Source organism: Ptychodera flava, chromosome 12, assembly GCF_041260155.1.
Source record: "Ptychodera flava strain L36383 chromosome 12, AS_Pfla_20210202, whole genome shotgun sequence".
Classification (NCBI taxonomy): Eukaryota; Metazoa; Hemichordata; class Enteropneusta; family Ptychoderidae; genus Ptychodera; species Ptychodera flava.
Genome location: NC_091939.1, coordinates 1509952 through 1527420, shown reverse-complemented (window position 1 = coordinate 1527420; position 17469 = coordinate 1509952). Strand labels below are relative to the sequence as shown.

Below are 17469 nucleotides of genomic sequence, written 5' to 3'. Positions count from 1 at the left end.
GAAGGATTTTTAACATCATCTCATAGTAACTATAGGTTTCATTAGTAATCATATGTTTTACACAAAATCCAAAATGGTATTGCGATTTTCGCAATATCCAAGATGGTGGCCAAATCACATGACCGATCCAAATGTTTTTTGCAACCTTGTAAGAGACCTCTCTAAGGATGACATGAGTAAAATTTCAGCTCAATCAGTGTGTTACTTCTGGAGCAGAAGATTTTTGAAGATTAAATTGGTAGTTTTTGAAAATCCGATATGGCGGCCAAACCACGTGACCGATCAAAACGCCTTTCGCAAACTTGAAAGAGATCACACTTAAGATGTTACATGTCAAATTTCAATCGAATCAGTGAGTTGGTTCTGGAGAAGAAGATTTTTAAAGATTAAATCACGATTTTCTCAAAATCCAATATGGCGGCCAAACCGCGTGACCGTTCAAAACGCCTTTCGCAAACTTGAAAGAGATCACACTTAAGATGATACGTGTCAAATTTCATTTGAATCGGTGTGTTGGTTCTGGAGAAGAAGATTTTTAAAGATTAAATCACATTTTAGCAAAATCCAATATGGCGGCCAAACCACGCGACTGATCAAAATGCCTTTTGCAAACTTGAAAGAGATCACACTTGAGATGTTGCATGTCAAATTTCAGTCGAATCGGTGTTTTGGTTCTGGAGGAGAAGATTTTTAAAGATTAAATCACGATTTTCTCAAAATCCAATATGGCGGCCAAACCACGTGACCGATCAAAACGCCTTTCGCAACTTGAAAGGATTACAATTAAGATATTACATGTCAAATTTTAGTCAAATCGGTGCGTTGGTTCTGGAGAAGAAGATTTTTAAAGATTAAATCACGATTTTCTCAAAATCCAATATGGCGGCCAAACCATGTTACCGATCGAAACGCCGTTCGCAAACTTGAAAGAGATCACACTTGAGATATTACATGTAAAATTTCAATCAAATCGGTGCATGGGTTCTGGAGAAGAAGATTTTTAAAGATTAAATCACGATTTTCTGAAAATCCAATATGGCGGCCAAACCACGTGACCGATCAAAACGCCTTTCGCAAACTTGAAACAGAACACACTTAAGATGTTGCATGTCAAATTTCAGTCGAATCTCTGCGTTAGTGCTGGAGAAGAAGATTTTTAAAGACTAAATCACGATTGTCTCAAAATCCAATATGGCGGCCAAACCACGTGACCGATCAAAACGCCTTTCGCAAACTTGAAAGAGATCACTCTAAGGATGACATGAGTAAAATTTCAGCTCAATCAGTGTGTTGGTTCTGGAGAAGAAGATTTTTGAAGATTAAATTGCGATTTACGCAAAATCCAAGATGGCGGCCAAATCACATGACCGATCCAGATGTCTTTTGCAAACTTGAAATAGATCACTCTAAGGATGACATGAGTAAAATTTCAGTTCAATTGGTGCGTTGGTTCTGGAGAAGAAGATTTTTGAAGATTAAATTGGTATTTAATGAAAATCCAAGATGGCGGCCAAGGTCACGTGACCGCATGCGATTTTATTTGCAAATCCTTAAGACCTTAGGCCATGCTTGCTATACAAAAAATTTCAAATCGACTAGACCCCTAGGTATTCTGGAGAAGCCATTTTTAGGTTTTTTGAAAATCCAATATGGCGGCTAGGTCACGTGACCAATCGAAATTTCAAGGGTCAGGTGCATGAGAACTAAGTACCAAGCACTTGCCCTGCAAGTTTGAGAAGTTTTCGTTCAGCCGTTTAAGAGATCTAGGTTGACAAAGAAACGGCAGAAGAAGAAGAAGAGGAGGAGGAGGAAGAAGAAATAGTAGAACTCGAGCAATACCAATAGGGGCCCAGCCGGTCGGCTTGGGCCCCTAAGTAGAAGAAAGTTGAACTCCTATAAAACCAATAGGGGCCCAGCCGGTCGGCTTGGGCCCCTAAATAGTAGAACTCGAGCAATAACAATAGGGGCCCAGCCGGTCGGCTTGGGCCCCTAAGAAGAAAGTTGAATTCCTACGAAACCAATAGGGGCCCAGCCGGTAGGCTTGGGCCCCTAATTAAAGCTGCAAGCAGCGTTGGCGGGATATTATGTGCAAAATTCGAGCTTGAAAAAGTAGGATTTTAAACATCATCTAATAGTTACTGTACGTTTCACTTGGATTTAATATTTGACGGAAAAATCCAATATGGCGGCCAAACCACGTGACCGATCAAAACGCATTTCGCAAACTTGAAACACATCACACTTAAGATGGTATATGCAAAATTTCAGTCAAATCAGTGTTTGTTCGGGAGAAGAAGATTTTTAAAGATTAAATCACGATTTTCGAAAAATCCAATATGGCGGCCAAACCACGTGACCAATAAAAACACCTTTCGCAAACTTGAAAGAGATCACGCTTAAGATGTTACATATTAAATTTCAGTCAAATCAGTGTTTTGGTTCTTGAGAAGAAGATTTTTAAAGATTAAATCACGATTTTTGCAAAAATCCAATATGGCGGCCAGACCACGTGACCGATCAAACACCTTTCGCAAACTTGAAAGAGATCACGCTTAAGATGTTACATGTTAAATTTCAGTCGAATCAGTGTTTTGGTTCTTGAGAAGAAGATTTTAAAGATTAAATCACGATTTTTGCAAAATCCAATATGGCGGCCAGACCACGTGACCGATCAAAACACCTTCGCAAACTTGAAAGAGATCACGCTTAAGATGTTACATGTTAAATTTCAGTCGAATCAGTGTTTGGGTTCTTGAGAAGAAGATTTTAAAGATTAAATCACGATTTTTGCAAAATCCAATATGGCGGCCAAACCACGTGACCGATCAAAACGCCTTTCGCAAACTTGGAAGAGACAACACTTAAGATGTTACATGTCAAATTTCAGTCAAATCAGTGAGTTGGTTCTGGAGAAGAAGATTTTTAAGGTTAAATCATGATTTTCGCAAAAATCCAATATGGCGGCCAAACCACTAGACCGATCAAAACGCCTTTCGCAAACTTGAAAGAGACAACACTTAAGATGTTACATGTCAAATTTCAGTCGAATCAGTGTGTTGGTTCTGGAGAAGAAGATTTTTAAATATTAAATCATGATTTTCGCAAAATCCAATATGGCGGCCAAACCACGTGACCGATCAAAACGCCTTTCGCAAACTTGAAAGAGATCACACTTAAGATGTTACATATGAAATTTCAGTCGAATCGGTGTTTTGGTTCTGGAGAAGAAGATTTTTAAAGATTAAATTGGTATTTTCAAAAATCCAATATGGCGGCCAAGGTCACGTGACCGCATGCGATTTTATTGGCAAATTTTTAAGACCTTAGGCCATGCTTGCTATACAAAAAATTTCAAATCGACTAGACCCCTAGGTATTCTGGAGAAGCCATTTTTAGATTTTTGGAAAATCCAATATGGCCGCCAGGTCACGTGACCAATCGAAATTTGTATACCCAGGTGCACGAGATCTCATAGGTACCTATTAGCCCTGCAAGTTTCAGAAGTTTGCGGTAAGCGGTGTTTGAGTTCTAGGTCGACAAAAAAAGAGCGGAAGAAGAAGAAGAAGAAGATTAAAGCTGCAAGCAGCGTTGGCGGGGCCCAAGCGGTTAACATGGTTGAAATATCCTGCACTAATGATATTATATGCAACATTTGAGCTTCAAATAGTAGGATTTTGAACATCATCTAATAGTTACTTTACGTTTCACTTGAAATTTAATATTTTACGGAAAATCCAATATGGCGGCCAAACCACGTGACCGATCAAAACGCATTTCGCAAACTTAAAATCACATCACACTTAAGATGGTATATGAAAATTTCTGTCAAATCAGTGTTTGTTTGGGAGAAGAAGATTTTTAAAGATTAAATCACGATTTTCGAAAAATCCAATATGGCAGCCAAACCACGTGACCGATCCAAACGCCTTTTGCAAACTTGAAAGAGATCACACTTAAGATGTTACACAGAAAATTTCAGCTCAATCGGTGTGTTGGTTGTGGAGAAGAAAATTTTTAAATATTAATTCATGATTTTCCTAAAATCCAATATGGCGGCCAAACCACATGACTGATCAAAACGCCTTTTGCAAATTTGAAAGCGATCACACTTAAGATGTTACATGTCAAATTTCACTTTAATCGGGTGTTGGTTCTGGAGAAGAAGATTTTTAAAGATTAAATCACGATTTTCGCAAAAATCCAATATGGCGGCCAGACCACATGACCGATCAAAACGCCTTTCGCAAACTTGAAAGAGATCACACTTAAGATGTTACATGTCAAATTTCAGTCGAATCGGTGTGTTGGTTCTGGAGAAGAAGATTTTTAAAGATTATATTACGATTTTCGCAAAAATCTAATATGGCGGCCAGACCACGTGACCGATCAAAACGCCTTTCGCAAACTTGAAAGAGATCACACTTAAGATGTAACATGTGAAATTTCAGTCGTATGGGTGTGTTGGTTCTGGAGAAGAAGATTTTTAAAGATTAAATAACGATTTTCGCAAAAATCCAATATGGCGGCCAGACCACGTGACCGATAAATACGCCTTTCGCAAACTTGAAAGAGATCACACTTAAGATGTTACATGTCAAATTTCAGTCGAATCAGTGTGTTGGTTCTGGAGAAGAAGATTTTTGAAGATTAAATCACGATTTTCTCAAAATCCAATATGGCGGCCAAACCACGTGACCGATCAAAACGCCTTTCGCAAACTTGAAAGAGATAACACTTAAGATGTTACATGTGAAATTTCAGTCGAATCGGTGTTTTGGTTCTGGAGAAGAAGATTTTAAAGATTAAATGGGTATTTTTCAAAAATCCAATATGGCGGCCAAGGTCACGTGACCGCATGCGATTTTATTGGCAAATTCTGAAGACCTTAGGCCATGCTTGCTATACAAAAAAATTCAAATCGACTAGACCCCTGGGTCTTCTGGAGAAGCCATTTTTAGGTTTTTGGAAAATCCAATATGGCCGCCAGGTCACGTGACCAATCGAAATTTGTATACCCAGGTGCACGAGATCTTATAGGTACCTATTAGCCCTGCAAGTTTCAGAAGTTTGCGGTAAGCGGTGTTTGAGTTCTAGGTCGCCAAAAAAGAGCGGAAGAACGAAAAGAAGAAGAATATTGAACTCCTATAAAACCAATAGGGGCCCAGCCGGTAGCTTGGGCCCCTAAAGAAAGTTGAATTCCTACGAAAACAATAGGGGCCCAGCCGGTAGGCTTGGCCCCTAATAAAGTTTTTTCTTATCCTTGCTCGTGTCAATTCAGATCTGCTGCGTCCACCTATTTTCTGCTCATGAGGAAATAAATGAAAAAAACTGCAAAAAATACATCACGATAGTGCATGTATAAAACAGAACCGTAAACTAAATAATTGACACTAACATTCCATTCAGAACTGTACACGTATTTCACTCTTATATTACTCTGTGAACATTTTGCAAATGCTGCACTTAAAGTCAAACCGCTGAACTGTTGCTGTACAAAATAATAAAGCAACACTGCTGTACATTTATCTCTGCGTGCATTTGTACGTTGTTGTCATTTTTTCCCGCGTTGTTAATTGAAGAATGAAAAATGAAACCTGCGTCACCACATAATTTTTGAAATATGTCTAGGATAAGAAAGAAACATTTTATTTTTCTTGGCGTACTAGTTGTTTTGATGACCTGTACACTATGAATTTCAAACTGTTGGGTAGAACAAAAAGGTGTTCTTCAAAACCTGAAAAGTCCAAATATTAAACTGCAAAAGTTACTGGCAATAACAAAGTATGGAGTTGTCACTCAGGAAGCAAATGCTAAACATCGTGGTAAAAGTTAAAACTACTGTTTGTTTAATAAGATTACAATTTTTTACGGTAAGAAGAGTGGGTCGCTGAACAAATCATAACAGCCTTGAGTACGATTCCTTCTTTTAAGTGTCAAATAATACTTGTCCTGAGCACTGTTTATGTTTAGTGAAATGCTCCCTTAGCTGTAACTTTAAAGGCTAGTTATACTTGTCAAAAGTTAGGCGTATGCGATGCAGCTATATTTAATAGTTACAAACCTGTAATCGCTTTCAATGCAGTACTGTTCATATCGCGCTATAGACAACGGCACGAAACCTGCTTCAGCATGCCAGTTTTTCAAACGAATTTATATATATCCATTCTCATAGCAGTTCAAAGTAAAATATTCTCAGACTTGAGAAATGTGTGCATTTTAGACTTTCAATACATTTGCTTTACGCTTGAATTTAGCATGGAGCTTTGGTAGCTCCATGAATTTAGCAAGCGATGCTCGGACAGCGCACAGGGTCAGGGATCATCACCAAAAACGTCAGTGCGTAAGTTAACGGCCAGCTTGAATCATGCCAGGGATCGCGGAAATCACGGATCATAAATCCAAATGTTCATGTCTATTATGTAAAGAGAACCCTAAAATACAAAGCACATAATGATTTGATATGGAGAAACATCTTTTTGTTTCACTGACGGTCAAGTTAAATGCTCAAATATCGCGACAAGGCTTGCGCATTTGCACAATTTGCGGAAGTACGTCGACTGTACTCGGCGGACGAGCGAGCGCCTTCTCTGAAAATCTGTTTACAATATCACGTCAGAATACACTGAAAATTTTTGCGAAATTTTTAAGGAAGCCAATTCACACAAGTTCCTAATGTCAGTAAAGATATTTTCTTGTTTGCAGCAATACACCAACATTTTCACCGTTCAGGAGTGCCTTACTCGCTCTACGTTGAAAAAAAGCCGTATGCTTTTGACCATGCCGTTCCTAACTTTACAAATTCCAGTCGACTTTCCTACTCTCATCATAATCTTTCTTTCCATGTCATAACTTTACTTGCGCTTACAACCTGCGTTAGGGGTGGTTTCACTCCAAATCGAAAGTTTGCCGTTTTTGCTTAGTTTCACCGTCACTTCGATCCTTCAGTGTTGACGACGACACTGTACTGCACAGTGCACGCAGTAATCTGTAGGCACATTGTGCAAAGTTGTCCAACCCAAAACTTAGTAACATTGTAGTCAAATAGTCATGGTAAACATATGGGTACTTTTGGATTGTGAGCTATTTCGTCACAATTTTATTCATTACTGTATGTGTTACAAATTCTATCTTCTGACGCATAAGGTCAGGGATGCACAGAGATAAAGCATGATTACGTCTCAAGTTGAATGCAGGACAGCGCGTGGACAGACAAAGTGATGACGTCATACTGCAATTTTCGATACGCAAGTTTGGCTAATTTTTGCCTAAATTTTCTCGGCAAACACTACTTTTTTCTCGCATTTGCGATTTTGCGAGCAGGCAGCGGAAATACTGCCTGCGTCATTGCGAACACAGGAAGGGCAACGCGCCTTATTTTCAAGCAGGCGATTTATGTTTGTTTTTCAGATTTCGTCCATTGAAAATCCTACCCGCACGCGAACGGCAAACAAAGAATTAATTGTGTGGCACCTAATGTAGAGTGTTTTGATAAAACACATAAGGAAAGTGCTAAATTAGTCATGGAGTACTTGGAGCAAACGTTTCTAGCATTTTTGTTTCTGAACTTGGTCTCACTCAAGTCCACACACCAATTCGTAAATATTCAAAACCTTGGAATTGAGGAAGTGCATGTTTACTGAGTGTTCCCATTGTAATAAGCTGTGCAATCAAACATTCTGAACAGCTACACTAACAACTGATATGGTCGCACCTATTTAGACCTAGAACAATGGCAAAAGCGTCCAGGTCTGATCATAGACCTTCCATTTTACCTGCAGGCTGTGAGTGACGATTTTTCAAATCGCCGGCATTGAGTCGATAGCCTGTGATTTCAGCAACAATGACGCAATACAGTTTTCTACAATTATTTTACCTCTCACTTTCCGGTTTCAAAATGTTTATGACAAACAGCCTATAATGTTTATCCAATAAAACACCCTTACTTCATAATATTGACTCATAATATTGACATTTTAGTTTCAATTAGGGACTTAACGTCTATCTCATCGTCACCACGACTGTGCTCCAGCGAGTTGTTGTCATGGGTATTGTAATGATATATTAATCATCACATGACAAACATCAATAACTGAAAAATGAGCTCGCGACAATTATTTTTTGCTGTAGTATGGACCAGATTTTACAGCGCGATGACAGACTTTACTCTCTGATATGAACGTAAAACACATAATCGATGCATATAGCTTGTTATAAGTTATTATCAATGCTTCTGACCAACGCCTTTTCACACTGCGTAGGGGCTGGGATTGTGGGTTGCATAGAAATGCCAGATCAAGTTGACAGAAGCCAATACAGTGCAGTCTAACCTGCGCGCCTTATCTCTGTTAAAAAAATACGGCTGCACTCAGACACCTTCATATAAAATTGCCCAAATATCATTCATGATCCTTGTGTTTACCCGCGATTTTTTTCATTAGGGGACGTTTCCATCTAAAAAACAGTGCACATTCTATGCACATTCACCCCAGAAAATAGGGTTTTCACCGGGTATGGAGCTCCTAATTAAAGTTATTTGCCATCTCGTAAGCTGTTTGCAATATGTGATTAGAGATAGCGATTAAGCAGAGTGTACAGGGAAGAGATCTGCCTTACACACTTCACTCATACAGATAATCGTTCGCCTTGAACTTCATTGAACATAGTACCCTAATTTTTTACAGAATAGGACCTATAAATATACTACAAGCCATATGTTAGTTCTAATTAATAAAAGTAGGAACAAAGTCCGATGTCCTGAAATGATAATACTGTTGTCAAGGTTACACGAGTCTGATTTTGTGCCGCTTCACTGTACAATACCTTGGCATAAAGTAGTACCAGCCAAGCTATTGGTATCTGAAGTTGTTGACTAAGCGTTATGTATATGTCTGATTATATCTGATATAACTACTTTAGATTGCATATTATCAGTGCAGAATAAGCCCAAAAAAGTGCACTGTTTTTTAGATGCAAGCGTCCCGTCATGTACAGAATTTATATCGTCTAATATCGAAGCTGGAGTCAGTCCTTGGAAGTCGGGTTTGACCAGAACTGTGAGGTGGTGAAATCTCCGATATATATCGGACATTAACCCGTGATTTGACAAAATCTAGCTAGTATCGTCTAGTATCGAAGCTAGAGTCAGTACTTTGAAGTCGGGTTTGGCAAAACCTGTAATGTGGTGAAATCTTCGATATATACCAGACATATACCCGCGATTTGACAGAACTTATATCGTCTAGTATCGAAGCTAAAGTCAGTCCTTGGAAGTCGGGTTTGACCAAAACTTGCAAGGTCAGAAGGTGGTGAAATCTCCAATATCGGATATTTCCCCCCAATTTGACAGAATCTATATCGTTCAGTATTAAAGTAAGAGTCAGTCCTTGGAAGTCGGGCTTGACCAGATCTGTAAGGTGGTGTAATTTCCGATATATATCGGATATTTACCGCGATTTGACAGAACCTAGTATTGTCTGATTTGGATATTGGACTCCCCAAATCGCCGATGACTATATACAGTATCTGGTAAATATCAGTGATTTCACTGACCTTGCGTGCCGAGGAACAGGGCAAGTCATTCTAGTATTGTCTACTATCGATATTAGAGTCCCAAAATTGCCGATAAACATCGAGTAAATATCGGCGATTTTACAGATCTGGCGTACCGAAGCACAGGGCAAGTCATTCTACTATCGTCTAGTATTGATATTAGAGTCCCAAAATCGCCGATAAATATCGGGTAAATATCGGAGATTTCACAGATCCGGCGTAAGGAGGCACAGGGCAAGTCATTCTAGTATCGTCTGGTATCGATATTAGAGTCCCAAAATCGCTGATAAATATCGGGCAAATTTCGGCGATTTCACAGACCGGGCGTGCAATGGCACAAAGCAATTACAGTGACATTCGATCAAGCTGCAGAACAAGGTGTTGTTTTAATGGATATGTATCAGCGATTTTTAGACATTAAGAGCTTGGCTTGATGTGTTCTTGTTTACATTTTTTATCAGCTACATGCTCTCAGTTACATAAGACACCAGGGCCACTCCATGCATGTCAGATAGAGGAACAAAAACAAATCACCACACCTTGCAATGTCATGTATCTTTCTTTTTTTACTCGTGACGAACAAGTGAGCATGCATTCAGACACCTATACATATAAAATTACCCGAACAGCTTCATTTATGATCCTTGACACTCACATATTAGCTGTGCGTAGACCCCAGTAATTGTGCCCTGGCGGGACCTTGTCCCGCTCTTATTCAGTCAATCACAGCAGTCGGCCACCCCTTTAAGCTAGGAGCACACTCCTCTAAGTACTTCTGTGGCAGTATACTTGACAACGTCACCTGGCGTACAAAACCTGGCATCAATGAAGCCTTACACAAGGGGCCGAGATTAGGGTTCGTGGGACTGCTAGCTGAATTAGACAGCGGGCATTGCAGTCTGTCATGTCGTCTTTGACTTTCAAGTGTACAATATAACATACATTACTGATCGATCTTCTGACTGACGAGGTTTTAAACTACAGCCTTATGAACATTGGGGCGACTTAACCGATCCAAATGCCTTTCGCAAACTTGAAAGAGCTCGCACTAAGAAAGATATGAGTAAAATTTCAGTTGAATCTGTGTATTGGTTTTTGAGAAGAAGATTTTTAAAGATTAAATTGAGATTTACACAAAATCCAATATGGCGGCTAAATTACCCGACTGATTAAAATGCCTTTCGCAAACTTAAAAGGACTACCACTAAGGAAAATAAGTGTAAAATTTTAGTTCAATCGGTGTATTTGTTCTGGAGGAGAAGATTTCGAAAGATTAAATTGCGATTTCACAAAATTCAATATGGCGGCCAAACCACGTGACCGATCCAAACGCCTTTTGCAAACTTGAAAGAGATCACACTTTAGATGATAGACGTAAAAATTTAGTTCAATCGGTGAATCGGTTCTGGAGAAAAAGATTTTTAAAGATTAAATTGTGATTCTACAAAAACCAATATGGCGGCCAAACCACGTGACCGATCAAAATGGTTTTTGCAAACTTGAAAGAGATCACTGTTAGGATGACATGAGTAAAATTTCAGCTTAATCGGTGTTTTTGTTCTGGAGGAGAAGATTTTTAAGGATTAAATTACGATTTTTTGCAAAATCCAATATGGCGGCCAAACCACGAGACCGATCCAAACGCCTTTTGCAAACTTGAAAGAGATCACACTTCAGATGATATATGTAAAATTTTAGTTCAATCGGTGAATCGGTTCTTGAGAAGAAGATTTTTAAAGATTAAATTGTGATTTCACAAAATCCAATATGGCGGCCAAATTACGTGACCGATCAAAATGATTTTTGCAAACTTGAAAGAAATCACTGTAATGATGACATGAGTAAAATTTGAGCTCAATCAGTGTTTTGGTTCTGGAGAAGAAGATTTTTAAAAATTAAATGAGTATTTTAGAATATCCAATATGGCGGCCAAGGTCACGTGACCACATGCGATTTTATTTGCAAATTCTAAAGACCTTAGGTCAGGCTTGCTATACAAAAAATTTCAAATCGACTAGACCCCTAGGTCTTCTGGAGAAGCCATCTTTAGGTTTTAGAAAATCCAATATGGCCGCCAGGTCACGTGACCAATCAAAATTTCAAGGGTCAGGTGCACGAGTACTAATTGGCTCCTATTAGCCCTGCAAGTTTGAGAAGTTTTCGTTCAGCCGTTCGAGAGATCTAGGTGAGCAAAGAAACGGCAGAAGAAGAAGAAGAGGAAGTCAGTAGAACTTGAGCAATAACAATAGGGTCCCAGCCGGTCGGCTTGGGCCCCTAAAGAAGAGGAAGTAGTAGAACTTGAGCAATAACAATAGGGTCCCAGCCGGTCGGCTTGTGCCCTAGTTTCAACAAGTACATGTAACATGGTATCAAAATGAAGAACTACTCACCAGGTGTTTCCATGGGAACCAGTATCATAGATTGTTGTAGATGTTTTGCAGCATTTGGATCTGTCTTTCCCATGAAAATAATCAATTTACATCTTGGATCCAATGCACCGGATGTCCACCATTTTCTACCATTCAATACATACTCATTGCCATCTCTTACTATTGAAGATGTAATGTTGGTTGCATCTGAAGACGCCACCTATAAAAGTCAATACTACTCTGATAGGTCAAGCTTTCATACTTGTCAATACAAAAGCTGAAAAAAACAGCATCAATGACACTAGGCTCACATTTGGTTTGATGAAGCAGGCCAGAGTGAGTATACTTAAATAAGTTTACCCTAGGAACATGCACACCAAGTTTCAAAGCAATCCGATGAATGATTTAAAAATACAAATGCAAAATTTCACCACAAATTTAACAATCCAACAGAAGTCAACCGTAGGATCAAGAATATCAAGTTTACAAGCATTCAAACAGAACTTTGGGAGAAGATGATGGTTTGACCAAAAATGGAAAAAAATTGCCCTAAAAATACAAATACAACAATTTCACCACAATTTGGACTAATTTAATTAAAGTCACCATAAAGAACGTACATATCAAGTTTCAACCAAATTCAGCCTGTGGTTACAGAGTTTTGGCAATTTGCTGGACTTCATTTGCATATTTTTAACACTGACATGTTTATTTGGACAAATTCACATCTCAACCCCTGGATGCAACTGTACACTAATTAGTAGGATGGTAGGTGCTGTGATTTTTGTAGTTTTTGATGTGGACGGATATACATCTGCACATACATACATACATGTACCTGTACATACAGACACCACCAACTACTATATATTATAAGCTCTCTTTGGTATTATGTGCCAAATGTGAGTTAAATATACAATAATTTAATGTGATGGTAATTTTTCTTTCTTTTTCTTTGCTCAAGGTCATGCTGTCATCTTCCTTGTAATACCATGGAAACCATTTTTAGAAAACAGACATTGCATCTTTGCAAAAAGTGCATGCAGTCTTCCTCATGACTGTAATCTGCATGTCTGGGACAGTCTTAGGATCATAAATAGATGTAACATTACTTGTATGACTATACTGACATATCAGACGGAAATCCAATTAAATTACAAATACAGCACTACTTTACTGGGCCTTACAGGCATCCTACACATGATATTTCCTAAGAAATGAGTGGACATACAGATCAAAGGATAAGGTTTGTTTGAATTGCAACACACGAGGTCCTCAAAACTGTTGAAAGTTATTTGTCGGGGTAACAAAATACTGGTTTCTACAGAATAGTCTTTCAATAAAAGAAGACAGACAGAAACACAGACAGACAAACAGACAACAAACCGACTACAATATTTGACCATTACAATCACTCCTATTGACCGTTGGGAGCTTGAAACACTTACTGCAGGTTCAGTCATTGCAAAACAGGATCGGATCCTTCCTTCCAGTAATGGTGTAAGCCATTGTCTTTTCTGATCCTCTGTACCGTACTTTACTAAAACTTCCATGTTGCCTGTGTCAGGGGCAGAGCAGTTAAAAACCTGAAGGAAAGATGAAAAGAATTATGCTATGAATCTGGCACCACGATGGGAAAAATCCTATAACATTACATGTATGTACATGTACATGTAGTTTATTATGAAGTATACAATGTGTGTACAGGGACATTGTACTGGCTCTCAAGCATACGGTACATACAGGCTGCATACATGTATACCCGGTAGTACTGCTTGAAATTTTAAACATGTAAGTCAATTCCACAAGGTGTGGGCAACATTGACCTTGTCTGTAGACAGAAATTCAAGACCCGGTATTTGGTCTTGGTCTGAGTTCATAGCTGCAGATCACTACCAAAGCCAAGGTACTGGGATTTCATTGTCTTCAGCAACATTGACACTATCAGAGGACGATTATTTGCATAATTCTTACACTAAAAGTGGACATATTTAAAGGCAAATCTTTCTGTTTTTCTGTACTTATGAGAGATCTGTGAAGTTTCTAGAATGACCAGCCCTGACGGACCTACATGTACAGTGATGGTAAAATTACATCTGTTATCAATGTATCCATCCATCAGATTTTGTGAGACAACAACCTACAGATAGTTCGCAAATTCATGGTACTGAAGTCTACACAAATTCCCAAAACTTAGATAACATGTACATTGTTTTATTTCAAACTTGCGCACATTCTTCACTGTTGAACAGATTCTGTTAAGGTGAAGTACTACGAATTACGTCAAAATTAAGTTGTGGTGTCATTTTCTTGAAACTTTCCACAAATATTCTTGGTAGTTGTGCAAGTGCAAAAATAAAATAAAAAATGGGGGTCACCATGCTCGTTTCCATGGAAACGGACATTAAAATGGCGTCGTTAGAAATAAATAGAAATGATATAATTCACTTAAACTAAAGAAAGCAATTATAAAAAGCTTAGCAAATGAGTTAATTTTAATAAATACCAAGACTTAAGATCCATATCTATCGAATGAATAGTTTTCATGATGTTTGTAAAGAAATTTTTACATAAGTATCGATTACAAAATGACGATATCGAAATTATATCACTACATAATTTTCGAACTTTCTTCCTGTCGCTTTGAATGGTGCCATTTTGACCAAACTTGGCGAATAAAATCCTGACATAATACCATTTAGTTTACACTTTTAATAAAAGGGTGTCACCACTCTACTTTTTACAATATCTCCAGGTGAATGGGTAATATGCGCCATGTAAATGGGAGAGAAATGTTAATTTTTCGCTCATATTGAATAAAAACCAGCTTCCTAGGGGGTCAAAATATGACAAGGTTATAGGTCACATGTATTTCTAAAAGACTGGGTCAAAAGTTTGTTAAAAGCGCAATTTCAACAATGACAGGTGATGTTAAATACATGCGCTACAAAGTAACCCATTTGCGCCAGGCTGGAGTTAAATCTGCGCAGAAACGTTCTAAAGCGTGTGCGCATCCGAATTCGTCGCCCTTTACCTTAAACTCTCTTCAATCATTCCTTAAAACATGACTGCAGATTTGTTTTTTCAGGTATGACGTGTCTCAGGGACATATATTTTGACTCTTGAACTTTCACGCTATGTTTTTGGTCTATAACTTGTTGGGGACTCATTTTGAAGACTATGGAGTGAGTAAACTTTTCACTGGTGTACTTTTGTGAAAATTAAAAAATTCAATTTTTCCCTATAGGGTTAACACAATGAAGGTGGCAATTTTGAATTTTAAGGGTTGTTAAATATTGGGTGAATTTTTATTTCAAGAACTAAATTGCACACTGTGACCCAGTTTTATATTCTTGATTTCAAAATGAATGGTTGAAAGTTTCCTTACAAAGCAAACCTTTATATCTTTCATTTTCAAGGCTCATACCACCTTAAAGGTATACAGTGACCTGTAATCTCAATATGCCCATATATGGTCAAAGGGGCGTTCCTTGGTATTTAAAATGCCCATGTGAGGGCGCTGTTTTTAAAAAGTGGCCACCCACTTAAAATCTGCTATTGGTTAGATTTTCTCTTTCCATGGTAACTGTGGCAAAATTGGAACAGGTGACAGTATACCTGTAATGGGCAGAGTTCTGATTTCTAACCAATGTATGCATGACACTCACCTCTGGTGCAAAAATGCATTTGCCCATACTTTCACAAATGAAGGCATATTCCACATTGGTCAGCCCAGCTCCATACTTACACTCCAGATCTGTCTCCCTTGGAAGAAACAAATTCCACAAACCTTCGGATTTTGCCTTTTCCTGTGAATAACAATGAGTATCAGTAGGTATGAAAAACAAAATATTTGGAGACAATATTACAATATATCTGCACCAGACTGAACCCTCTATCATTGCATCTTTTGCAGTTACTTCACTTAAATTTAACTGATACAGTCTCCTGATTAATAATTGGTTTCTTCACCAAGCTATAACACTTAATGCACACATCCATACAGTATAATACCCTATAAAGCAAATGAAAATATATGGCTTTTTCAAAATTAATCTATCTGTAATAGAACCATAGCTTCTCTCTTAATTGTTTGAAGAAATTGATCACTGTACACAATAGACACATTATGACTTTTGATGAACTCTGCTTTTAGAATGAGGACAAGATGATTAACAAATTCTTATTGCGGATGATGTAATTATTCTCCTGAAATGAGGTGCATTAAAGTTGAATGCATAAACACTTGTAAAACTCTACTCTTGAGTTTTACAAGTATTTATGCTTTCAGAATAAGTAAAGTACTTTTGGTCAAAGATTTATGATTATGAACATTTAAAGAGTTGACAGAAACTACTTACATCACTTGAGTTTTTGTTTGGAATTTGTTAAAAAGTAGACACTAAAAAATTTGGCCAGTACAATTTTACCACTATCATTTAAATTCTGGTTACATCACAGGAAACTTCAAATAAAGTTGATCATCTTTATAGAGCTGTTTTTCCACTTGTTTTCAATTTTTATGAGTTTTGATTGGAACATCACAAAGGTACACTGGATGTGTCACCCTCAAAATGTGTTGTGACTTGCTTGTAATCAACAGCATATGGGGGTTTATCGGGTATTAAGATTTCACAGATAGAATTCAGTTATATGTACTGTAATGATAGCAAAAAAGTTTGGTTTCACATAATAATTTTTGTTATAAGAAATCTAACTGCATGGCCAGAAGATTACAGATCTATTGCTGTCATTTTTATTCCATGGAAACTGAAATTTGCAATCCCTTTGCCTAGATCAGTGAATGAGAATGTGAACTGAACACACCTTTAACTGTTCAATTATTGGACTTGGTGTCCATCTGTTTTCTGACATCTGATGAGACACAAGTTCTTTCTCTTGAGGAAAGATGTACTCTGCCATGAAGTCTTTTACTCTTTGATGGAGTTTCTGTACATGCACTGGTAGGGCTGACTCAATGATTGGAAGTAAACCTTAAATGATAAGTGACAAAAATACTGGCAATATGCAAGAATGTTGACAAACAGGGGTAAAATATTTGAGAAAAGCTGCTTGGCTATTTGTACACCGTACATTAACTTTTCAGAGATATAATTTACAGTCATGTGTACAGTCATGTCATTAGTCATTAGTGAGCTTCATTCATTACACTCTTTATTACATGCCTCCATGTGAGTGCAAATCAGTGCATTGATTTGAATAGGAACATCCGGGATGTTAGAGGGCAGGTGAACGATGTACTGACTGGTTTCCATGGTTACCCAGTCCAGTGAAGCTTTTCGATGTTTTCGACGTCAAAGTAGACGCTTAACGCTGGATGTAAAATATCCATGCGTGCACTGCTATTTTGACTTTCATTAAAATCTGTTTGATGCTGGTCAAAAATGGTAACATTGGTTGAAAATGCTCTGCATGTAACTAAATATCACATAGCATTAACTGTGAAGATGCATGAAATAAAAATATTATTATCCTGTTGTTGGTCAGTGACTTAGCACTTGAATTTTTATCTTATTAGGTTCTTTCCCTA

The 17469-nt window shown here is 37.9% G+C and overlaps 1 protein-coding gene across 1 annotated transcript in view; it reads right to left on the bottom strand.

The window, feature by feature from the left end:
• LOC139144669 (acyl-CoA dehydrogenase family member 10-like) overlaps positions 1-17469 on the bottom strand; it is a 121734-nt gene that overhangs the window by 83474 nt on the left and 20791 nt on the right. Inside the window, 4 exon segments of the mRNA XM_070715393.1 lie at positions 11940-12138; positions 13367-13504; positions 15587-15727; positions 16746-16912. Coding sequence (XP_070571494.1) covers positions 11940-12138; positions 13367-13504; positions 15587-15727; positions 16746-16912 — 645 coding nt within the window.